This window comes from Nipponia nippon, unplaced genomic scaffold (genome assembly GCF_047370975.1).
Source record: "Nipponia nippon isolate SJK-2023a ecotype South Korea unplaced genomic scaffold, ASM4737097v1 scaffold_5, whole genome shotgun sequence".
Taxonomy (NCBI): domain Eukaryota; kingdom Metazoa; phylum Chordata; class Aves; order Pelecaniformes; family Threskiornithidae; genus Nipponia; species Nipponia nippon.
Genome location: NW_028262369.1, coordinates 53001730 through 53026949, shown reverse-complemented (window position 1 = coordinate 53026949; position 25220 = coordinate 53001730). Strand labels below are relative to the sequence as shown.

General features: G+C 53.9%; 1 protein-coding gene across 1 annotated transcript; it reads right to left on the bottom strand.

Annotated features, from left to right (window-relative positions):
* Positions 1–660: 660 nt before the first annotated feature.
* LAMC2 (laminin subunit gamma 2) lies at positions 661–20377 on the bottom strand. The gene is made up of 23 exons (XM_009463554.2): positions 20247–20377; positions 15736–15924; positions 13004–13133; positions 11962–12060; positions 11600–11736; positions 11088–11210; positions 10769–10958; positions 10304–10416; positions 9770–9988; positions 8737–8916; positions 8016–8249; positions 7630–7766; positions 7153–7306; positions 6841–7046; positions 6483–6562; positions 5877–6017; positions 4952–5096; positions 4555–4704; positions 4085–4199; positions 3798–3997; positions 3043–3201; positions 2855–2954; positions 661–2643 (listed from the first exon to the last, which is right to left on the bottom strand). The coding sequence occupies exons 1-23, from the start codon at positions 20326–20328 to the stop codon at positions 2393–2395; spliced, it is 3534 nt and encodes a 1177-aa protein (XP_009461829.1). The 5' UTR covers positions 20329–20377; the 3' UTR covers positions 661–2392.
* Between the last annotated feature and the right edge of the window lie 4843 nt (positions 20378–25220).

Genomic DNA, 25220 nt, shown 5'->3' with positions numbered 1-25220 from the left:
TCTGGGATTGGTTTGGAAAATGTCTTTGGGTGGGTACAGAAAAAAAAAATCATCCCTGAAGATCCATGTGACCGCCGGGAAGGTGAAGACCGGGGTTTCCAGGGTTCAGGGGAGGGGTGGGAAGAAGCTCGTGGGTTTTGGTCTTTGAACCTCCACTTTTAAACAGTGCAATTTGCTGAAAGAGAAATGAACTTCTAATGCCTTTTGGGGAAAAAAAAATAGGGGGGGAGGGAAAAGGGTTGAAGTTGCCATGCCACCGATTTCACCTTTGTCAAAAGTTTTGGAGCCTAATTTCTTTTTTTTCTTCTGTTGCTATATGAAAAAAACAGTCATTGACAAAAAAAAAAAAACTTTATCAGCAAAATGTTTAAATTATGTAATAAAGAAAACAAAACAAAGATGTTGCTGATGTCATTTCAAAACAGCACCAAGATCGAGTGAGCACAAAGAGTGCAAGCAGCTACACTGCTGGGACATTTGATGGCCAAACTCACCCAAAACAGGGAGCTAGAGAAAATAAACCAGCAGGCAAGATCCAGCCAAAAGTATTCAGTATTTATTGACCTCCTGCCTTTCAAAAAACCCAACTCGTGTTAAAATAAAGTCAGGTCCATAATACCTGTCCCTATGCTGTACAACGGGAGAAGGAAAACATGCCAGAGGCAAGAATACATCTCGCTTAAATAAAAGTATAAGGCAGACATATTACTTGGTATATCCTTATCAAGCAAAAGCATGGGTGCTGCTTTATCAGAGAATCAGAGCTAACGAGGGGTAAGCATGTCCCCCAAAGTGTCCTCCTCCATCCAGGATCTCCTCTTTTACCACCATGCAGGTCAGAGGGCTTCAACAGAATTGAATTCCAGCACATGCTACCTCTTTTTTCCCCTGAAATGGCATCTAAAGGAAACTGGGAGCAGTATCAGAAAAGAGCTGGACCCACAGGAAAGCCATGGGTAGGTGAAGGGAGCACCATAGTCTTCGGGTCCTCCAGGCTCTGCTCAGATGTACAGTGGAAAACGCTGCGGACAACTAATTAAGGCTCTGAGAAACATCCAGCACCATGCAGGAGGGAGGGAGGGGGGAATGGGCAGCACCAAACCAGAGGCAGAGACGCATTGAAAACATTGTCAATATTTTTAAATGGATCAGATCAGGGTGCTGGCACTCCAGCAGGATGGGACCGGGCTCTCAGACATGAAAGCTTGTAGCTGCAGATCCCTGGAGAAAGCCCCCATTTCTGTGACAATTGCTGCAGGTTCCTGGGTGCTTGTGCAGAGGGGACACCACCTTGCTTCTCCCAGGCGCTGAGAGACGCGGGAAACTGCCTGGTACCAAACTGGCTGGTCTTGGAAGAAAAGGTTGTGCTTGAGTGTGTAAGGGGATGGTAGGGAGACCTGTGCTTGCCCAGAGGGAGCTCTGACAAGAAAGCCATCCGTCAGGGGCTTTGGGACTCAAAAAGAAGTGCAGGAGAAAGAAAGGGGGTCCTCTCCTCCTGGCTGAAAGGAGCAGGTGGAACAGGAAAGACTTTCCATTTGAGGAGCCCCAGCAGTTCTCTCCTCTGCTAATCTGCTAGCCTGGGATCCCCTTCTTCCTCCATCCAGCACATCACCCTGAGCTCAAAGGCAGCTGGCACATTTTGTTTTCCCCTTTAGCAAAACAGTAACCACCTCACTGGGAAGCGCTGTGGAAGACCTCCAGCTTTATGAAAAGGGTCAGCAGCAGCATCTGATGTCAAATCTCCAAGCCACAGCAAAACCACACCAGCACCACTCCCAGCAAGGTGAGGACTGGGCAGGCTGGGAGCAGAAAGCCATGTGAAGCATCACTGATGCCATGGCTCAAAACTCATCTCCCCCAGCTGCCACTTCACGCTGCTCACTCCCTGCCTCCTGAGCTACCGAAGGCGAGGAAGACCCCGCAGAGAACATGGGGAAGAGGTGGTGGTGGCAGTGTCAAAAGTAAGGACAGAGACTCTAGTCCTTCTGTGTGTGACAGACCAGGAGAGGGGATCTGCAGGGGGTGGAGAACCTCTCAGCTGTGAACTTCAGGCTCTGAACCACGCAAACTCCCAAGGCTGACACCAAGCAACGCCCCCCCTGCACCTCAAAGAAACATTGTAGGAAGAGGCTGTTCTACAGCCAGTAGCACCTTCACGCAACCAGGCGTCTCTTTCCTCCTGTGACTGAGAGACGGACCACTTTTTTAAAAATTGGGGAATCTCCAGGCCCAGCGTGGCGATGCGAACTTCAGCCACCACGCTGAACTTGAGGGTAAGGATCAGTTCAACACGATCAAATGTAGCCAGTCCTGCGGGGTCTGGGGAGGGCAGCTGGGCCAGGCTCTCTGGCCTTCATAGCCTGGCAGGTGCTGCAGCCTTTCCAGAGCTCACTCATGGCAATTCAATGGCTTTTGTGTTGTAGCAGCCCGGAGGAAGACTCCTCTGGATATCCTCCAGGTTCTTAATATCTGCCAGGATCTCGTCAATGCTGCTCTCCAGCGTCCGCACCCGGGCCTTCTGCAGCGCTGCTGTCTGCTCCAGCTCCAACATCTCATCCTTCAGCTGGTTGCTTCTGGTTTTGGCTTTGCTAAAATTCATCTCAAGCTGCTTCAGGCCATCCTCATCCACAGCACCAGGCTGGTCTGTTGCACAGGAGGAAAACAAGGAAGAGGGAACCATGGATGGAGGCTGAGGACTAGATCTTTCTAGATACTTTAGCAGCTCTAGCCTGCTGCCCAGCCTGTTTACAGGCATCATCTGAGGCAGCTTCCCGCACAACTCCCAGCACCCCTGCCTAGACCCCATCAGGGACCTATCTCTCTCCACACCCTACAGCAGCAGCACAAAACCTACTCATCAGACGCAGCAGCTCTTCCAGGGCACTCAGTGTCTCCTGCACGACCACCCCTGCCTGGCCAGCCTTGGCGTGGACCTTCTGAGCTTCCTGAGCTGTCTGAAGAAGACAAGGTGGCAGCTGTAAGGCCAAGTCTCACCCGAACATCAACAGGGAAGGGGGCTAAGTGCAGGAGACAGGGAACCACCTCCTGTATCACAGCATCCTCCGCCTCGACCTCCGAGAGCTTCCTCTCAAATTCACCATCCACTTCCTTGGCCTCGCGTCGCAGGGTGGCCACTGCCTTCTCTAGGGTGAGGACGCCATCGGCCGTCTTGTTGGCTTCCACCTTCAGCTGTGTGATCTCCTAGGGAATGCAAAGGGACTTTCAGAGGGGCAGAGCATGGCTGAAATCAGTCTGGGTGCACCGGGGCATGGAGCTGGTGGAAACTGGTTCCTTCCACACGGACCCAAAATTATCACAGGCTGTCCTGCATCCTTCATGTGCTCCCACCAGTTGCTCCAGAGAGTTGTTTCTATGATTACAGCTCAACCCCTTCTGCAGATATCAGTGAATCCCTTGGGAATTACAACATACAGTCTGGGAGTCGAACCCACCAACGCCAAGTCTGGGAGCTCACAAGCTTACCAGCTGAGACTGTGGAAGTGAAAAATCCCCTTGGTCACCAAAAGGTGGCTACAGAGAGATGCCACAGAGATCCTCACGGGACAAACATGCCTGCAGAGATCCCCATGCACCCACTCATCTACAGCCAACTCGGTTATCTCTGCAGGATCCACTATAGACAAACATCAGCCAAAAAGTCAATGCATCAGGTCCAAAAGTCAGCACATCAGGCCCACCATGAAGACCCATTAGAGTTGCCAACCATCCCCTCTTCTTCCATGGTTTTCCCTTCCAAACTCTTTTCTGCCAGCAATAGCCCCAGGGCTTGCCCTCACCTGCTGGATCCCCATGGTGATCTCCTTTGCTTCCCCTGCCACCCTGCTGGCTGCCTTGGATTTAGAAGCGGCGCTGCCCAAGATTGCTTCAGCTCGGTCTGTCTTCTCCCTGGCACTTGCAACCATGCTGCTGATAGTCGGTAGCCTCTTCATGGCATCTTCAGCTTCCCTTCTCTTGTCATCTGCTTGCAGGTTAAACTCTGAAAGGAACACATGTGGAAATGAAGCTGCGCTACCTTTGTGAGATCCCACAAGGGAGGGGAAAGGAAGGTTTTTTAGGACATTACCCCGGAGGCTCTTCAGGATCTGTTCCACCTCATAGAAGGTGGTGTTACCAGCGCTCACAGCTTGCAGGGCTGTGCCCCTGGCGAGGCTGGCTCGGGACAGCAGCTGCGTCAGTGTCTGCAACAGGCCAAAGGGACACAACAGGCAGATGAAGGAAACGGTACAGGAGCATTGGACAGTCCCTCAACCAGTTCCACCCATCATGAGTCATCTTAGATCTAATCTTTCCAGGAGCAGGTCTTCAACCTGCCTCACATGGAGGTGGTGTGCTGCTAAGACCCTACACCAGCAGCTTCATGCACACGGTGAGGTCTCTCACCGGCTCCAGAAGACCAACCCCAAGTGGCTGTGTTTGTGAGGAAGGAAACAGGCTAGGACAGCATGTAGTAGTGGTGGTGCCACGGGCATCCCACTGGGGCTCCAGCTCATGCTGAAGACAATTCAAGCTGCAGCCTCCCAGCCAACTTCTTACCGCTCTCTCGCCCTCTCCCTTCCGCAGCAGCTGCTTGATTTCTTCCTCCCAGCGCCCCATGCGGCTCTGCAGCTGCCTGTACTGTGCCATGTAGGTGTCCACCAGGCTCAGGAGAGCACTGGCATCCTGCTTCAGCCGGGTTGCCTCCCCCTGAAACACAGATATGATGACTGCCTGGGGGTCCCTGCATCTCCCCAGGACCCACAGCAAGCAGCAATGGATGCTTGTCTCTTGCTCCTTGTGCCGTGGCCAGCTATGGGGGCAAAAGGGTGGGAAGATGCATATCCAATGGTTCTGCAATGGAGACAGAGCCCTGGGAAGGGCTGAGCTCCTGGCAGGGACGGAGTAGGAGAGAGCAAAAGGGGATCTCCTGGTCCTGCAGGAACAATGCCCTCACCTCAAATGAGCCGATGTCAGTCTTTGTCAAGCGGGACAGGGAGTTGAGGAGCACCAGGCTGCCCTGATAAGCCTTGTCTGCCTCGGAGGCCATCCCATTGGCCTCAGCCTTCAGGCCTCCAGCCAGTGACTTCAGCAACTCGTACCTGCATGGATGCGAGGTTGAAGAGCACGGTACCAGCCAAGCTGTCAAACCCCACCACAGCATTAATGCTGCCTCCTACATTTACTTGTTCATGCTCCCTGAGCACTCTCCAGGGCTCCACACAGATTTATCACACTGGGAAAGCCAATTGCAAACGTCCCCCCCATCCCAGCCCCTCTGCCAAGCAGGGCATCCACTGGCTCCTTGCTCATGCTCCAAAATCCAAAGGTGCTTCACACCAGCTGAACCCTCACAGGCTCTGCAGTGGCTTGGCTAATCCTTGCCCTACCACTGGATGTTTCCTCCTGCACATCCCCATTCAGCTCCTTAACTTTGTTCGGGGCCTTTGCTTGCACCCCAGCAGTGGTGTGCAAAGTCCCAGCACAGTGGTGGGCTCTGGAGAGGCACCAGCCCGACCAGACAACGTGGGGCTAAATCTATCCTTGGGCTAAACACAGTCCATATTTGCAACTGGGTGCAGAGTTGCCCCTGGGAGCCTGTTCACACACACAGTGCTAAACCCCTTCCCCCAGCTGCGGGCAGGCCCCCAGGGAGCATCATGGTCTGTGGAGCGGGAAGCAGATGCTCCACAGAGCTGCTGACCCTCCATCTCTACCATTCAGACAGGCCAGTGTCCTGCCTGCAAGTCCCTGCCTGCCCTGCCTCCGACCGCACATTTCTGCAACTCAGCTGGGGAGGCAGGGAAGGGGGACACTTGGCCACCCCCCTTCTCCCTCCCACATCCCCCCATGACACGCAGGCGAGTGCAGCCTCCACTCACTTCCCGAGCAGCCCTTGCAGGGAGCTAGAGGTGGCTGCCTCTCCACCAGCCGCTGCGCCGCGAACCAGCTCCAGCGCCTGCCGCGCATCCTCCCGTGCCGCCTTTGCAGCTTGCTCAATGGTGTTGGCAGCTTGCAGGTGGCTGCAAAGCACGGGGGGGAGGCTTGTGAGAAAGGTTTCCCACCCGAGTCTTCCCCACCAACTTCCTTTACCGTTGTATTCAGTGATGCTGGATCACACCTCCACGTCTCGGGAAATGCAGTGTGTTTGAGAAGGGGCCCTATATTTTGCTTGCCCCTCCTGCGTCTCCCAAGGGCAGAGGAGCACTGGGGGGAGGCAGATGCTGCCTGTTCCAACTGGACAGCCATGGGCCGAACTCTGACCCCAAACACACTCAACACCACCCTCAAAGGCAACCAAGGACAGCTCTGTAGGGCAGCAAAGCCAGCCCAGCAGCCGCATCTTCCCCTGCTCCAGGGCTGGCACAGAGGCTGTGGCAGCTGCAGCCTAGTGGCTAGGCAAGGACCCCCAAAAAGGACCTTCTGGGCCCCCAGCAGGATTTCAGTCCCCCTCCCCTCTCTCGTGGCCCACGGCAGGAGCAATTCACCTGTTTGCCAGTCTCAGAGCCTCCTGGGCCAGCATCAAGAACTGATTCGAGCCCCCAGGAAGGTTTGAAACAGGAATGGTCTGAGGAGGGAAGAAGAGAGGTGTGAGTGCTCTTCCCTGCCCTCCATCCAATTCAGCAGTGAAAGAGGCAACTGCAGCATGTTAAACCTCCACAGCCCCCCAAAGACACCTGCCAGCACCTCTCCAGGTCCCAGCCCTACAGAAAGGGCGACCAGAACATCTTCCGCACTCACAAAATGAATGTAACAATGGGAATACATTAAATTCTTGCTCTCTCCATGGTTTTTTTTTTCAGCCCTGGGCTAGACTAGGAGCACGTTGCACAAGGATGCTCTTACCACCTGACGCAGAGCAGCCCCACTGCGGTCGAGGTCCAGCCTGGCTCTCTCCAGCAGCTGCCGGGTGTCCTGCACCTGCCTCTCGTACTGGCTCCCGAGAGACCTCAGCCTCTCCACCGTTGCCTTGATCTCATCCAAGCGGCTCTGGCAGCTGGACCCTTGCCCCTTCATCCTGGCCACACGGCTTTCCAGAGACCTGTCAGAGGCTGGTGAGAAAGAAAGAAGGAGGCGGAAGAGAAACTCGTGACTGAGCAAAACCCTCCCCTGATACGGCACAGATGGCCCCATCCAAGGGCAGTGGGCGGGTGGTACCTTGCAGGCTCAGGGCTTCCCCAAGGATGGCCCGCAGCATCTCCTCAGCCAGCTGCATCCTCCCCTCCAGCTCCTGGCTCTTGGTCCCACCACCAGCTTGCACCTCCGAGAACAGCTGCTCCAACTCTGCCAGCTGCTGCAGGTACAGGTCCACCTGCAACCACAGCAGACCAGGCCATCAGCCAGTGGGACACTGAACCCATGATCAGGATGGGAACCAACTCCACAGTCTGGCCAGAGGATGGAGAGCAGAGCGAGGGCTCATTTTTGGATGGGGCACAGCAGGCCAGCAGCTCTAGGTTATCGGGTTTTTATCAGTTGAATCAGGTACAAACCCAAAGTTCAGGCACAACCTGCAAAATCACTTCTCACTCGCACCAGGAGATGCTTGAGGAGGCCAGGAGGAAATGCTTGAGGGCATGCGTATCTTTGTGCCCCTTTCCGGTCAGTGGCCCTGGGGCCGGCAGAGATGCTCACCTGGGCTTTCACCTGGCCGTAGCAAGCTGGGCACTCGCTCTCTTCACAGCTGGGACCCTCGAAGCCGGGCTTGCAGATGCAGGTCCCGTCATTCCCACACTTCAGAGGCTCGGCGCCAGCCGAGTCACAGGCACAGGCTGTGGGTCAGAGTGGCACAGGTTCAAAGGAGCCTGTCCCCACCTCAGGTCTCAGCATGTCCACCCTTCCATCCACCCTCTCCTCCTACTTTCCTCCCACTGTTTAACCCCGTGCTCGAGTTCCTGCCCCCTGCTCCTGCTTTCCAGCCTTCTTACATTTTTGCAGCATTCCCCTTCCCATCAAGCCACCCTGTGCTCCAGCACGGATTTTCTTACTCACCCCCAGCTCAAACAGTGCCCATCTCTCACCTCTGCACTTGTCGGCAGGATCATGGGCGAGGGGGTTCCCAAAGAAGCCGTCTTTGCAGCGGTCGCAGTAGAAGCCGGCGGTGTTGTAGATGCACTTGAGGCACTCGCCCGTCCGGCGGTCGCAGTTCCCCACGGCGTTGGGCTCCACGTTGCCATTGCATTGGCATGGCTGGCAGGACCGGGAAGCCGCTGGGTCTCCAAAATAGCCGTCGGCACAGTACTCGCAGTTGTCTCCTGGGAAAGGAGAGATGAGGAGAAGCTCACGCTCTTGCCCAGAAGGCAGAGGCTGCCTCACTCCCTCTGCCCCACAGAAATGGGGGGCCGACACAACGCCGTCTCCACTCTCCTTGCCGCCATAGCCAACACACAATGCTCCGGGCAGGCTCTCAAAAGCTGGGTGCAACGATCAGCCTCAGGCAAGTCATTTCCTATTTGTTTTTTTCCTATTTTTCTATTTCCCCTCCCTCCCCACCCATCCTTTTTCCATCCACGTTATCTGTTTAGATGAGAACCTTTCCCGGGTCAAGGCAATGCATATTTACACAGCCCTTAGGGCTGAAACACCCTGTTACAGGCAGGAGCTGCAGTGCCGTAAGCAAGCCAGGCTGAGAAGATGGGATGACCTGCCCAGCTCTGAGCATCCTGGCCCGCTGACACCTGCGTCTCCCCCTTAAAGCTCCAAGGAAAGGCAGAGCAGAAGCAACCTGGAGGAGGGCATTACCAGCAGCTCCAGGAGGGCAGCGGTCACAGACGACCTCCTCGCCACCGGGCACCACTGAGCAGCCTTGGCCATTGCTGCAGGGGCATGCCCTGCAGCCGTGTGGCTGCCAGGGGTCTCGGTAGGAGCCGAAGGGGCAGCTGACACTATTGCCCACATTTTCATCTCCTGAGTAGCATTCGCCTGAAGGAGGAAGGAAAGGGCTTAGGGCAGTGTGCTCTCACCCCCAGTGGGACACCCTCCACCACTCCACCCCCTGGCCACCCCTCGCTGTTGGCCATGCCACGCACTACAACACAAGCACCCATGGTCCAACATCCTCCACCAGAGCCCTTGCAACCCTCACACCTGCCCATACATGCTCCATTTCTCTGCCCATCAGTCCCTCACCACTCAGGAAGGACCGTGCCCTGCTCCTGTAACGGGAGCCCAGGGAGACCCCACCAAGGAGCCCGTCCCAGGGCATGGAGGCTGGCCATCACCACCCAAAGGTGACTGGATCTTGTTTTTCACAGCTCATATAGTTCCTGAGGAGCCACACGTTGCCTTTTGTGCCTCCTGATCAATGCTCAGATATTTGGAAATTCCAATTCAGACTTGGAAAATAATAACAGCTTAACTTTGCTTTACTTTGACTTTACATGGCAACGCTGCAGGCTATTTTAACAAGACAGGTAGTAAAAAAATGTTTACATCACTGATATCTACTGACATCATGCTTATCTTTAAAACAAAAAGTCAGAAGAAAAGATTTTTAATGCTATCCAACCAGTATGAGAAGTTTTGCCCTCTCCAATGAGCATCATCTAAGCCTGATTTGATCCCAATGCATCTTTCCTGTATTTTTGGCTGCAGCACTTCTAGGCTTTGGGGAGACTTACCCCATGATGTTGCATGCACTCCAGCCCCCCAAGCCAGGGATCTCATCCCACTCAGTGCCCCCCATGCCCCCGTATAGCTCAGTTCTTGGGAGGCAGGCAGCTGCCCTACGATCCCATATGCCCTACAAGCATAACGCTGTGGTGGGTTCTCTTACCAGTGTCAGGATCACAAATTCCTCCCCCCTGGCAATTGCACAGCACACAGATGCTGAACGGCCCCAGGCCAGGGGCATCTCTGCGGTAGCCAGGGGCACACCTCTCACAGAACTGCCCCTGGTACCCCACTGGGCACTCGCAGTGCTCCACCCAGGGAGCGGGGACTCCAGTGACAGGCTGTGCTGACACCAGGGTGACGTTGTCGATGTAGCCAGTGCCTGGAGGGAGATACAGACGGTCACCCACAGTGGCCAGCATCTCCACCTGCAAATCGCCCACACACGGGACCTGCACAGGTCGCATGTTTCATTACAGCGCTTGCGGGCAGATGGACTGGAGCCAAGGCTTTGCTGTCCCCACTGTTGCCATCCTGCTCAATCTCTTTGTAATTTAATTTTGCCCATCTTAGGGCATTTTTTTAAAATTATTATTATTTTTTAATACCTTTTAGCAAAGGTGTCTCCATCTGGAGACTTGGCATCTCCAGCAATGGATAAGCCAACCTTGTGCTTACAAGCTCTGCCCCCACTTACTGTACTCCCCAAAGGTGGCTCGGATCCAGAGAGCTGTCAGGTTTCCCAGCAGCCTGCGATACTCAAAGTGATTCAGCCTTGGGCTCCACTTGCTGCTCAGGTGCTCGTCCAGCCTGCCCATGGGAGGGGGGAGAAGTGGAACCGGTTTCAAGAAAACAAGATGCCTCATCAAGAAAATGCAGCAGCCCTCGCCTATCACTCTCCTGAGCCCAAGGCTTCAGGGAACAACCTCCACCCATGTGACTGACCCCGAGCAAAGTACCTAGTCCAACTTCAAGCCAGATCGTCTACCACCCCGCTCACAAAGTAACCTCCTCGTCCAGGAGAGAAGAACCTGAGATGCCTCCAGCCCAAACCAAGCAACAGTTTGCCACCTCTGAGGGATCACAGCTGAATCTAGGAGTTCCCTGAAGCCGCAGCCTTTCTTGCTCAGCCTGCCCCAAACAGCCCAGCATTCCCCTTTACCTGAACGTGTACGTCTGGGTGACGCCACAGGGCAGGACCTTCCCCTGGGGTAAGAAGGGGGCAGTGACTCTCAGGCCATCTCCTTCCAGGACCACATCGTGTGGAGATGGCTCACGTCCCCCTCGGTCCAGGCGGTAATCAAAGGAGAGCGTCTGGCCATAGCTCAGCTGCTGGTTCCCAAGGAATTTTGCTGCGAAGGGAAGGAAGGAAGAAGATTAAAGGCTTAAAATCTTGCCTTCCTCCTAAAGGCTCGATTCACAGGATCAGGCCAAGCAAAAGGGACACTGACACCTCTCCCCTACACCGATCCCGCACCTACCAGGCGCCACGAAGTATATCGGCTCCGATCTCCTCGCCGCTATGAAGGCATCCTGATGGCGTGGGGACCACTGGAGGTGGGCTGGGGACCCGCTTTCATGGATGCCTCGCCAGCCTTCAGCACCTGGAGCACCAAGAAGGAGCAGTCAGTGGGGACAGGGAAGGTGTTTCCCAGACTCCAGCATCTTTCTGGAGCTGTATCTTGTCAAAACCTCTGGCTTCCTACCCCTTGACCTCCAAGGGGGCAGCACAGATATCCCTGTGCTGATATGTCTGTAAATAAGCTGGACTGAGCATAGGGCTTTCCTCCCAAGTGGCAGGAAAGACATGATGAAGCAAGCCTACGCTCCCCCTACCCTCATACCCTACTTCTGCCTATGGTCAAGCCATCCCACCCATCAAAGCACAGGGACTCCCAGCACGGCTGCGAACCAGACAGCTCCTCCAGCACGTCAAAGAGAAGGGATGGCAGACACCCCCAGGAACCATAGGGATGTCCTGCTTGGGCTTCACCTTGCTGGAAGGTGGAGGTGATGTTGTAGACACTGTGGTTGTCTGCGCTGACACACACAGACGAGTGCCCATAGCAAAAGCAGGGGGAGCATCCTACGGGGTTTCTGGCGTCCAAGTTATAGAAGTTTCGCTTGCACCTGGGAAAATGCAAGAAGATGATAAGTTTAAGTGCATTTTCTCCTCTTCCTGGCCAGCACAACCAGCCCTCTAATGACAGCCACGCAACACAGCCATCACCACATTTTGAGGTCATCGCCAGGCTGGGATGGCGAGACAGGCATGCGGGCACTGCCAGGGATGCAACTGCCAGGGAGATGGAGGACAAGCCATGCAGCCATCCGGCAAGTCCTCCCGACACCCACCTCTCGCACCGTTCTCCAGTCGTGCTCGCCTTGCAGACACAGCGGCCGGCGAGGCAGCCCCCCGTGCTGCCAGCTGGGTCGCACTCACACTGTGGGCTCCTGCAACAGGGACAGCGGGAACCTCCACCTGGATTTCCAGCTCAGCCTAGGAGCTCCATGCCCCCAGCTGTTATACAAGACAGCAGAGAATTCCCCCAGCTACCATTCCCATGCTAGAAGGGGAAAAATAATTGGCAGAACCATCTTTCTAAATAATTCAGCTGCAGCAGAACAGATGCCAGGCTGAGATGGTGCCCAACGCTACTGCCCCAGGACACTCCAGAGCAACCATCCCAGGTGCCTCTCTTTAGCAAGACCCATCTACAAGAACAAAGAGAAGCTCTGCTGAGCTTAATAAGCCCTGGCTGAGCTTAATAGACCCTGGCTGAGCTCCAACAGGCAGCAACATGCCAGGGAGGCTCTGGCAGGAGGCCAGGCACAGCAGCACAGCTGCAGGCAGCCACCCCTCGCCCCCACCCTTTGCCTGCTGGGAGGCTCAAAGGAGCAACAGCAGGGTGAAGCAAGGAAGAAGAGGACACAGCGATGAGGAAGCCGAACCAGAAACACTTTGAAAAGTGTTTAAACGGGGCTCTGTGCAAAGGAAGGAGTTGATTTTTGCATGCACATGTTTGCATGGAAGCAATCCTTGCGAGTAGCACTGACACCAGGCAGACCCTCGTGTGGGCAAGTTTTATTTTACATGGCTAGCCTGGCTGGTGCCTGTTTGGCATTATCTGGATAATAAAGCAATTCCTTCACTCTGGTTTTGTTGCTATTGTGTCGCAGCAAGCTCTGTGGGCTGGAAGGAAGGTCTAGCCCCACTCAAGCCTGCTCTCTCCCGGTGACAGTAGTATAGGGCTGTTGGTGTGGAGCCATGAAACAAACAGCTTCTACCCCTGCACGGCATGGTTTCAGCCAGCATGGGCTCTTTACAGCAGCTGGGAGAGCTCTGGATGCTGTCCCTCCAGCTGTCCCCGTGCCATCAATGGTCGTCAACACTTACTGCCTCTTTCTCCGGCAGCCGGCCTCAGAGAGGGACTCGAAGCCCGGCTGGCACTGGTCGCACTTCTTGCCCATCACGCCGGGTTTGCAGCTGCACCGGCCATCGCTGTCGCACTGCGGGCCAAGGGCACCTGCAGAAAGAAAGGAAGGAGAGGTTCGGACAGGCACCTCTCTGCACCCTCCCGGTGATGCTGCTGGTGGGACAGGGGAGCAAAGCACCACACTGTCATTGCAGCAGCAACCCCACCTCAGTGACAGGTCCCCCCTTGAGGCCCCAGCACAGGGCTGAGACACCAGGTCTGGCTGTTAAAGCTGCTCCAGCCTCCCCGACTGATGCAGGAGACTTGGAGGAGATAAATCCCAGCAGGCATAGACCAAATGATCAGGATAAGTATCTTCTTCCCTACTATAAAGGTCATTGCGAAGAACAAGATGGACTCCAGGGCACACAAACCAAGTGGAGAATTAGTTTTTCTTTGCCGAACCCTCTGCTAGTAGACATCTGTACAACTTGATTTCGGTGCCACCACAAGGACATTATGGGGCTGAGAGCTGTGGTAGGCTCTTTCTTTTCTGACCTACAACTGTGCACATGCAGGCACCGAGGGGAGAGGACACCAGAGCCAGAGGCAGCCATCCTACTGCTGGGCCCTCCCTGCATGCTGGCATGGGGGGCACTCATGGGGATATTCACCCTCCCACCACCTCAAAGCCTATTGCTCTGTCCTCTTCCCTTCTGTTTTTTTATGTTCAGGTGATGCTTTTAGTGATCTTCCTGCATTGACAGATAGCAACAGGCATTTTGGTATCTACAGCACCTCAGTGCAAGAGGCACAAGCTATCTACTGCAGAGCAAGCCAAAACCTGATGAGGATGAAGGAGCCATCACATTTACTGTGTAACCACCACAAGACCCACAGAAAACACCCCAGAGCTAGAAATCCCATCTTATAGCATTGCAGCCTGCAAAAAGCCACTGGAAGAGCTGGAGAGGCTGAAGATGCCTGTTAGTCACCAAGAGCCACAGCACTTTGCACCACCTCCTCTGCCGAGGCGCAACGCAGTGAACTGGGGAATTATCCTTTCGCTTTTACAATGCAATTAAAAGCTTCTGTGGAGCCTGCCAAACATTGTGACACCCAGGAAGCAGCAGCCTGACTCACAAAGACGGTGAAAGCCCCCACTTCCGCACTGGAGTTTGGCCACCATCCTCAAGATAACGATGGCAGCCGGGAGGGGCAAGCAGCTCCGCACGGGCATCAGCGGGTTCATGACCACCCACCAAATTCACGGCAGGGCAGAGCAGAGCAGGGTCCCTCTTGGCAAGGCAGGGATTGTTGATTGAGATGCTGGAGGGAAGGGATGCCATCCAGAGGGACCCTGACAGGCTGGAGAAGTGGGTCCATGTGAACCTCATGAAATTCAATAAGGTCAAGTGCAAGGCCCTGCACCTGGGTCAGGGCAATCCCCAATATCAGTACAGACTGGGGGATGGATGGATGGATGGAGAGCAGCTCTGCAGAGAAGGACTAAGGGGTACTGGTGGATGAAAAGCTGGACATGAGCCAGCAATGTGCGCTTGCAGCCCAGAAAGCCAATTGTGTCCTGGGTGCATCACCAGCAGCGTGGCCAGCAGGTCAAGGAGGGTGATGGTCCCCCTCCATTCCGCTCTCGTGAGACCCCGCCTGGATCACTGCATACAGCTCTGGGGTCCCCAGTACAAGGCACGGACCTGTTAGAGCGGGTCCAGAGGAGGCCATGAAAACTGTCAGAGGACTGGAACACTTCTGCTATGGAGAAAAGCTGACAGAGTTGGGGTTGGAGAAGAGAAGAAGCCTGGAGAAGGGAAGGCTCTGGGGAGACCGTATTGAAGCCTTTCAATACATAAAGGGGGTTCAATATATAAAGGCAAGCTCCTCAAAGGCTTTTAATTGCATCGTAAAAGCAAAAGGATAAATCCCGAGCTCACAGCATTGTGCCTCAGGAGGGGATGTGGTGCAAAGACAGAGAAACTTTTTACCAGGGCCTGTAGTAATAGATCAAGGTGCGAAGGTTTTAAACTGAAAGAGGGGAGGTTTAGATGGGACATAAGGAAGAAATGTGGACTTGGCAGTGATAGGTTAACGGTTGGACTCGATGATCTTAAGGGTCTTTTCCAACCTTAACGATTCTATGATTCTATGAAATGTTTTATAATGAGGCTGGTGGGACACTGGAACAGTTCACCCAGAGAAGTTGTGGATGCCCCATCATTGGAAGTGTTCAAGGCCATGTTGGATGGGGCTCTGAGCAACCTGATCTAGTGAAAGATGTCCCTGGCCATGGCAGGGGAGTTGGACTAGATGATCTTTGAAGTTCCCTCCCAACCCAAACCATCCTGTGAGTCTGTGATTATTTTGGGGGGCAGGTGGGTTTTGAAGCCTGGCTGAAGCCTGGACCTGCTGAGGGGTTCAAAACTCCCAGCACCAAGCAGTGAAGCAGCCAGGAGGAGTTCCTACAACTTGCAGTGCAACAACACAGCACTGGGCTCTGGCACCTCCCCAGATAATCCCACCTGGAGACAAGCTGGCCCCACTCACTCCTCCTATGATGCTCTGGTCCGGTATGTAGGGACCCAGAGCCTGACCTAGCCCAGGTGCTCAGCAGGGCTGAGGGACACGCAGGGCAACAGACACTTTAAGCCCCCCTTCACCCTGACCCAACCCTGTCCCCTCCCGGCAGGTGGTCACGTACCCTGGGGGTGGCAGTGGCAGGGCAGGCAGCAGTCCTCTTCCCACTGGCGGAAGAAGCCCTCCTTGCAGCGCTCGCAGTGGGCACCCTCCGTGTTGCCCAGGCAGTCAAGGCAGCGGTACCCGTTCCCCGTCTCCCTCAGGAGATGCCAGTCGAAGATGCACTGCCTGGACATCCCATTGCAGTCACAGACTGGGGAGAGGAGAGAGACATCTCAAATGATGCTTAGAGATAAGAGCACCAGCTACAAAGCCATAAGCCCACCCTGATGCCCAAAGAACAAGCCCAGTTGATGCAAACCTCCTCTTATTGCTCTGCTAATAACAAGCCCTGTCCCCATGTCTCTGCGCTTGTCCCCATGTGTCTGCATCCATCAGCCACTCACGTGCCATCAATGCCCACGCCGTGCTCCACATCCCCGCGCTTTGGAGCGATGCCCGGTTTCACTGCCAACACAGCTCAGGATGGACAAAACCCCTGAGCCAAGCAGCCCTGCTCCACAGTGCGGCATGGCCAGGGATGTTCTCCATCCTTTCAGAGGCCTTCCAGCACAACGAGGTCTTTGAGTAAGCAGAGATGGTAAACAAACCCCCAAACTTTGTCCTGATAAAAGCATGGGGAATTTTACTGGTGACTTCAGGGAAAAGGGAAAGACCCCTGAGGTTATGCTTGGTTTCACCCAGCCTCTGACCAGGAGCAAGCGCAGAAGGAAAAGCTCAACCAACTTCCACCAGGTCCCTCTATCTAGGTCTGTGATGCAAGTGTCCTCCCAGCCAAGCACAGGGGTGATGAGAAGTGGTTTGTGATCAGAGGAGCTTGGTGGAAGCGTGCCAGCTGAGAGGGAGTTTAAAAAAAGGTTTTGGCAGGATTACACAGGTCATCTCACCCCACCCTCCCCAGGAAGAAAGCTGCAGCTGCCAACATCGCTGCATGATGGATGCCAGGAAGGATAGGCATGAGATTTTTGCATCCCACTACAGCCAGGACAGACAGGACCTCTGGAGAGCAGACTGGCAGATATCTCACCAGACATGCCTGCTCCAGCACTCTTCTTCATTGCCTTGCCCAGGTCTTCTCTTGAAGTCACCTGTCATCTACTTACCAAGCCCTCAGCGGGCTTAAACTAGAGGGTTTAAGCCTGAGGACCTTTATTTCAGACAAGTTCCTCAGCGCCACTGAGGAGAGCAGACACGGTTATGAGAATGGTTGGCAAAGACAGGCAGGAGAAAGAAACACCCTGAGGGAAAAAGCAGGGTCTGCCGGGGTGCAGAGCCTGCTGACAAGCTGCTGCTGGAAACCACCCCGATGCTGCCATGGGATCCTCAACCTCCCTCCGAGAAACTCTGCTCACTGCTGACCTCCTTGGGACGCGAAAGGCAGTCCCCAGCTGCCCATCCCAGCTCAGGTCACCTCTGACAGCACGGGGAGGCAGAGGAAATCCAAGAGCAAGCAGAAATCTGCAGCATGGATACGGACAGCAAATTGTACTTGATACACATGGAAGTTCCTCTTTCCCAGCGTTCTTCTGGCACAGCTTAGCCCGAGGATACAAGGTCCTGTCCTCCACATCTGTGATTCCTAGGACCAGGCGAAGCCTCCTGCGCTCACCGCCCAAGCACGCAACGCCCAGCACTCACACCTGGGCACCGCCCGCCACCCTCGCACACACCCATTAACATCCCGCATACCAGACGAAGGCACTCAGCAAGCGGCAGCCAAGCAGGGAGATGACCTCATGCGCCAGCGAACAGAGAAAGATTTTTTCCAGCTCTGGCAAACACAGTTCTTCCCTTGCAGCCTGGCTGCCAGGAGACTGAGACCCAGCTGCAGAAGGTCTTCTGCCACCCCAGCCTGCTAGGAGGGGAGCTGCGGATGCAGAAGTTCTGCCTCTTAGGGTACGAGAATGCATCTAGAGCCTCAGTAGACGTCAGCAGTGACCAAAGAGCAGAGACAATACAAACCACCCACCAAAAGCAACAGCGCAGCACTTTCTCAAGGTATTTGTGCTCACCTTCACAGCGGGACTGCTGGGGTCAATGCCACCCCTCATCCCTTCACACCAAAGTTGTTAAACTCTGCCCACGCATCACCCTATGTCTATGTAATCCAGAGGATTTACCGAGTTGCTAAATTACAGGCATGAGCACCATCCCCCCAGGGAATGAAAACCTTCTTTCAAGTCTTGGTCTAAGGCTGCAGCACGTTCAGGGCCAGCTCTCCAGCCCTGGCAGTGATTCAGGTCTCACTAATCCAAAGCCATTTAAGATGCTGTTGCAGGTTAGTGCCACCACCTCACCCGCATAGCTGTTCCTGTTGCTGGTCTTCTCCTGGAAACCTGAGAGCTCAGGCAGGCTCATTTTTACCAAGAGTGAGGCACTGGAGTTGCTAACGAGATGGAGCATGCCAGAGCTGCTAGGAGATGAGGACCAACTGAGGACAGATCCTTTTTGTATCCAGGTGCCCTGAGGCTCTGCCCTGAGATCATCCATTTCTCAGGCAGCTGTGGAGAAGAACAGGCTCCAGAGAGGAGAAGCTTTGCAGCTGGATTTCTTAAGCACTACGTCAGGATGAAGGAGGTCCGAGGCATGCATCCAGCAGGACATCATTACCCCAACTCCCGCCCAGCAGAATAAGGCATGAAAAACACTTGTTTGCTATGCTGAGACAAATTCCCACATCAGAAAGGCTCAGAGAAAGAGACAGGCAGCTTCGGACCTCTTAAACTGTCATCTTAAATTCACAAAACCAGAAAATGAGGTCGGCCCTGGGTCTGCGAGGAGCAGAGCCAATAGCTCCGTACTTATGAGCTGGTCTGCAAAGACTCCTTTCATCAAGGGATCAACACAGCTTTGCATGCAACTAAGCCTCCGTGACAACACAAGCCATTCCCCACTCCACGCTTTTGGGGCAGTGACCCAGAAGGCTGTCACATCTGCTACCCCAAGTCCTGGGTTTCCCCATCACCCGACTCCACAGCTTTCTTGCTGTGGGAAGACCTGCCTGCATCTCCTGGGGCTCCATCAGCATCAGCAGGGAGAGACCACACCCTGGGAGCCAAAACCTGCCATTTGGTGTCTTCTCCTTTCCAACATACCAAGTTAGACACCTCATTAGCACGGTGAAGCTCTGACCTCCGCACCCCAACTCTTCCCCGAACCCTGGGAGATCCCTTCAGCCATCACGTGCAGGCACACAGCACCGAGGCAAATGCACGCTTGCTCGGCTCTCCGCAGTTCCGGGTACAAGCGCCCTGACCTCTGCTACTCAACCAGGCCATACATGAACCCAATTTGACTCAAGCAGTTCATTTGCAAGCAAAATGGGATTACGTGCGCTAATTACAAGCAGGCAGCTAACACTGGGACTGGAGGAATAACAGCACAAGAGACTAATTTACACCACTGAACCAACTCAGAAAGCCTGCTGCAGCGTAAAAGCATGGCCAGTTATCGAGTGTCCCTTTTACATACGCATAGAAATAGGTTTAAGAGTCCATGGAAAAGCAGCAGTTGCCTACACACTGCCAGGAAGGTGAGGGGTGGGGTGGGGAATCTACATCAGTATTTTAAAACTTGCATGCCATTAAGGCTGCTGTAATAATTATCCAAGTAGGAAGTAAAGCAAATCAGGTATTTAAAAAACAAAAAAACAAAAAAACAAACAAACACTTATTCAGCACTTTTTTCCCTTATCATGCTGCACTGCACTAAAAGGAAAACTGAAAAAGGACCAATTCAAGCCCGGTGAGCGTATTTCAGAACACCAGTACTGCAGACAAAAAAAAACCCTGAAATTGCTCAGTATTTACAAAATACACATAAAGACCCGATTTTGGCCAAACGTACCCATCTCCAGACTATAAGCCGATAAAACTGAAACCCTGATATCGAATTACCACTGGGCTGAATGCACTTAAACATCCCTGCATCGCCCTCTCTGCTACAATTGCACATGCCAGAGGATCCTCTGGATGTTTAAAGCTCTCCATCGGTCTATGTACTGCAGGAGGCTTGCTGCCTCCCACGGGGTGCCGTGGGCACCTCGTAAGCCTCACAGATTCACACAAAACACAAACACCGCACGTGTTGCTACAGCAAACTGGATCCTGGATGCTTGCAGCTCTTCCTCAGGCTTAGGGAACGTTTTGGTTACAGCAGTAACATGGGCAACGCTCATGCTCACACCCGAATCCCACCCAAGTAGCAAGGCTTTATACAGAAAGCAATAAAGTAATTGCACATAAATAAGTTATCTAAAATGGATGCCAGCAAAAAAATTATGTCTAAATGCTCATGGGATATTTAACCCCAAAGGAAATGTAAGGAGAAGCACCTACAGGTCCAATTTTAATCCCAAAGGCAGGAGGGGAGAGCGCCCTAGCAGGGTGCTGTGGCACCCAGCTGTCTCCCAGTTACCGGGACTCTCGGGCACTGGGGCAGGGCTGCGAGCAAAGCTGACGGCAGGATTGCATGTCAACGCGAAAGCAGGAACAGTCGGCCTTCCCAAAGCCTCACCTTCTCCTCTGTTGGTGCTCAGGGCTGCAGGCAGGAGAGACGCCGCGAGGCAGCACAGGGCCAGGAGCCAGCACCCAGCCATTTCTTATGCCGGGGAGCACAAGGCACCCGCTCCGGCAGGCAACAGTGGGGCTCGTGACCGGCTGCCTATTGCTTTTTTTTCAGGTGGTTTTTATCGGCTGCTCTACCTGAGTCACTCCCAACAGGAAGAGCGCGTGTGCCGTGGGCTGACTCACCCCGAGCAAGGAGAGCCCAGCCCAGGGAGCGCAGACGGGCGCCCGCACACGCACCCGCCCGTGGCTGCCCTGCGCCATCGAGAAAGAGGGATTGATGGGGCACAGCACCCCGAGGACCTGCTGCCTGCACCCTCCTAGGGGCACTGGCTCATGGAGAAAAAATAAAACGTAGCTGCAGCCCCTGCGGACATTCCTCCTGCCCATCCCCACTCGCCCAGCTCCATCCCACCCACTGTCGCAGCCTCCACAGGCAGGGCACCGGTGCTGGCTGGGGAGAGCCAGGCTGCCCGGGCATGCAGGCGGCTTGCAGGGAGCTAAATGAAACACGATGAGCTCACGGGAAGCCTGGGAAGGGTGGATAGGGACTGCCTGCTTGCAAGCCAGGTCCAGCCAACCAACCCGCAGCAAGACCATGGCTCAAAACCAACCAGAACAGATGACTAGCGGGACTCACAGCCAAGGGCTGCTGGGGATGCAAAAAGACCTGAGGACAGCTTGGACATGTACTCGGAAAGCAGATCTATCGGGATTTACCAGACAAGCATCAGGTTCAGGAAATCCCCAGACCTGGAAATGGGGTGGAGGCCAGGAATCATCACACGTTTGTCTGCTTTTGCTCCCGAGATAAAAAATGAGGTTAGATAGGTCCTTGGCCTGACCTAGCACAACCACTTTTATGCTAGAAAGAGGATGAGGAGTGCAGACAGAGAGGGGAAAAGGCTTGCTTGAGGTTGCTGATGGAGCCAGGATGAGGATCCCAGGCTGCACAGCCCCAGGTTCAGTAGCATTTTGGTCTCAAGGGTAGCCAATGAGCCACACAAGCCATGAAGGGCAATTCTACCTTGCTCCTCGCCTTTGCCTTGGAGGAGGATGCAACCACTTCTACAGGGGAAGAGAGAAATTTGGAGGTGGGGTCCTCCTAGTCCTGCATACGTCAGGGTAAGTGAGAAGCCGGCACATCCGCCTGACCTGGAAAAGCAGCCCACCAGAGGATCACAAGGAAGGACGGATCTTGTGCTGCATCACAGCATCTTCCCCTGCTTACTGCTAGGGGACACCTCCTGTCACAAATGACTGTGAGTGGTCCGTGAGCACCTTTAGATGGAATGAAGACACGTAACAAATTTGCCCCCAGTCTAAGACACAAGTTGTCTTTCAGGTCACTTTCTGCATTAGGGACTGAAACTCAACCCAATGAACAACGGTGCTGACGCGCTGCTCATTTCAGAGCTAACAAACCCAGGGTGATTAACATTTAGGTCCTCATCTGAGCCTCTTATGCTGTCCAACAGCCTCCAGACACTAGTGCACCTGGAGCTGACTCAGAGGGCTTTCCTCCGCGGCTCCTGGTGATCTCATGGGCACAACCAGCCCGAATTCACCACATCTTTGCACCTCCCTTTGCCAAGCTTACCTGCCTCCGCTGATTGAGTCAACTATCTGTTATAAACAGTCTGTTTCCTTTTAATTTCACACGCTGGATCTTAATATAGTTCACAACAAGGAACCCAGCTTCATGAACGCGCTGGTGGCATGTTGTGTTTTGGCACCCAAGGTTACCTTATTTGATTTTTTTTTTTTTTTTAACTATTATTTTTTAAGAAGCAAGACAAAACCACTTATGGCGTTCCCACCAATTTGGCAGTTCTTAGAGTCTACTTATTCTTCTAACGAAACACACTTAATCTCTTCTGCTCTAAAGTACATCACTTGCCCCAAACACCTCTTCTGCATCCTTCCTACCCGCTGACACCCCTCTGCTTGGGAAACTCATCTCCTCCAGCAGCACTGTCAGTACAGCGGTTCCCTTGGACCTTGCCCAGCCCAAATCCTTGCCTGATTTCTCACCACCTCTCATCATCATGAAGCTTTTCCCTTATCCGGCTCCTGTGTGGTATCCCTTCTAGCTCACCGTTATCACCCCACGTCTTACTTCACTTCTGCAAACAAGGCACTGACACAGCTCTCTCTCCAGTCATTTCTGCATATTTACTTAGGTAACTCTTACCTCGTCATCCTCCACCATCCTTCGAGATCATCTCTGAAAACCACATGAACGTGCGCATGAGGCTGTCCAAAAATATATTTTCTGGGGCCTTGATTTTGTAAGCACACAAAATCTGGACCAAACTGATGCCCACCTCCCTCCACAGAGCAAGTGTTGCCCGTTACCGACCCATTGCTACGGCAGCACCGTAGGTCTGATACAAACATGGTTAACAGAAATGTTACTTTTCAGAGTGAGCAGAAGTGTAAGCGATGGGAGGCATGAAGAACAGTGGCACGCATCAGACATTGCAACAAATCAGCATTTCTTCACTGGAGAACCTGTGTCTTTTAATCTGCAACATAAGAATTGTCATTCTGAAGGTGTCCTCTGCTCATTCTTCATAATAGGGCTAAGAAAGCTGCTACAGCAGGGAGACCACTGCGGCGGATGGCAAGTTTATCAGTCCTTGAGGACATGGCCATGGCAGAATTAACCACTCCAAAGACAGTCTGGATCCACACAGTGATCTGAATTTTGCTGATGGTTGCCGATGGCAAGAGGTGGATGTGCAAAAGCCCCAAAGTAATAGCTTTATTGATGTAACCAAGGGAGAAAATCCATTTTGGTGGCTCGTGACAGATAAACGACACCAGGATGTTGCATACATCCTTGCAGCCCAGCTCATCCCTGGCACCCCCACGCCTCCCTCCATAAGGGACCTTCTGAGCTGCGATGTCCTCCTGCAGCTCCGGTCCTGGGCTGCTTCTGCACGCAGCCTCACTTTTCCTTCAGGGTTTGTTGAGAAGTGGCTTATCACAAGATGTTTTCTCTTTGCTTGCCTACTGCCCTTCCTGCCGCCTCACATATGCACCCGCTCAGCACCAGCCTCTTTGAGCCTGAGGAATTTCTCCTCCAGTCTGGCAGCAGACCTTTATCCTGCCACCTGGGACTTCCTCGGCATGGAAAATCAGGGATCCTGCCGCGCCAGTATCGCCAAACGCACGGCGTAGCAATAAAGCCTGGACTTTGGTCTCTCTGTTGCCAGATGGGTGCCCTGGGCTTCTCAGAGCAGGCTTAGGGCCCGCACACCAAGCCACCTTCCCCATGCTGGCATGGAGGTGGTGCCCTGATACAGCGCTATTCCTGGATAGAGAATCTGATTTATAACCTAGGATTTAAAGCATGGTGACATTATCTCTTATTTTTTTATTTCTTTATTTATTTAAAGAATCAAATCTCCTTGCTCAGGAACACATGGGCTTCCTTCAGGAGACATGGCCTTCTGGCGCGTTTTGGTTTTACAGCTGTTTTTGGTGGGTCTAGAGGTGCAGTTAGACACCTGGGGGCAGCCCTTGCTCAGGGGTGGCAAGTCTCCTCCTGTCAACCAGGGCCACCCAGAGCAGAGGAGATCATTCGGGCAGAGGCTCTGCCAGGATGGGCAGAGGCAGGCAGGGGAGCAGGCAGGCAGTGGGACACCGGGGGTCACAGGGGAGTGCTGCCCTGCCCCGGTCACAGCGGCGGCAGTGGTGAGCAAGCAGGGCAGGGCCGGGCAGCAGTGGCACAGCAAGGAAGTGCCGTCATGTCTGGCCTTGCCTCGCCTGTGCCCTGCCCGTACCAGTGAGGGGGTGAGACAGACAGACAGACAAGTGGAGATGAGGGAAGAAGGCAGTGCCATCCCACCATGTTCCCCTCTCTGCCTCCACACCCCGCAGTGGTGGCTGCTGGGCTTCACTGGGGACCTCAGTGGTGTTTTTTTGTTTTGTTTTGTTTTTTTACATGGCATTGCTGATGTTTCTCAGATGGGGACACGCTGAAGATACAGCCCAGCAGCTAACTAGAAAGACTAACCAACCAGAACGTGGTCCAAGACATCACGGCTGTAGCTGGGGAGCACAGGACACCGCCAGCTTGGTGCGACAGCTGTACGTCCCCTTCTCCTTCCTCAGATTCACGAGGACGCACTAGAGCTGCCTCCTCCAGGCAGTTACTCCCAGGACTTATTAACTCCTGACAATCGCTCATCCTCCCCAGAAGTGCGAGGGAACCTGGCTCAGCAGCCCCACGAGGTCAGGTCCTCTGAAGTTCACCGTCCCCAGAGCAGCCCATGAAGCCCCAAGCCCCGCTCCTCAAGCATCTCTCCCCCACTCTGCTGGGAGAAGCACCCCAACGATTTTTACCCAGCTGCAAAGCCCCCAGCTGATAACCAGTGCCGCTCTGGCCAAGTCCTTCCCATTGCCACCTGCTCACCCACTGCCAGTCTCTCGCTTCTCCAGAGAGCACCTGAGATGATGGAGCTTGAACTTGGACAGGGAGAAAATCCACTGGAAATCAGAGCAGAAACTCAAGTCACTCCTCAGCAAGGTCCCTCCTCTTCCACCCTGAGGTCAAGCTCAGCCCATGCTGAGCAGAAACACCCTCCTCAGATGTTCTCTAGCTGGACCCCAAAACATTAATAAAACAGTTCTTTAGTGATCTGGAAGCAGCACTTCTGGTGCCCCTTGGGGTCTGCTCCTCCCTGTGGCAGAGAGTAGCACGTATTGCCCTCAAAAACTCCTAGAGATTTTGGGTGTTCTAGACTGGTGGGATACAAGTGTTTCAGAGACTCGGCATAAATCTACAGAAGCCAAGAGCTTCACCTTAATTTGGGATTTCACCCAGGCTTTACAGAACAAGCACTGATGCTGTGTGACCTGCAGATGAAATAAAGAGCACAGACTTGCTTCCTAAGCTGAAGATTTTAGCCCCAAA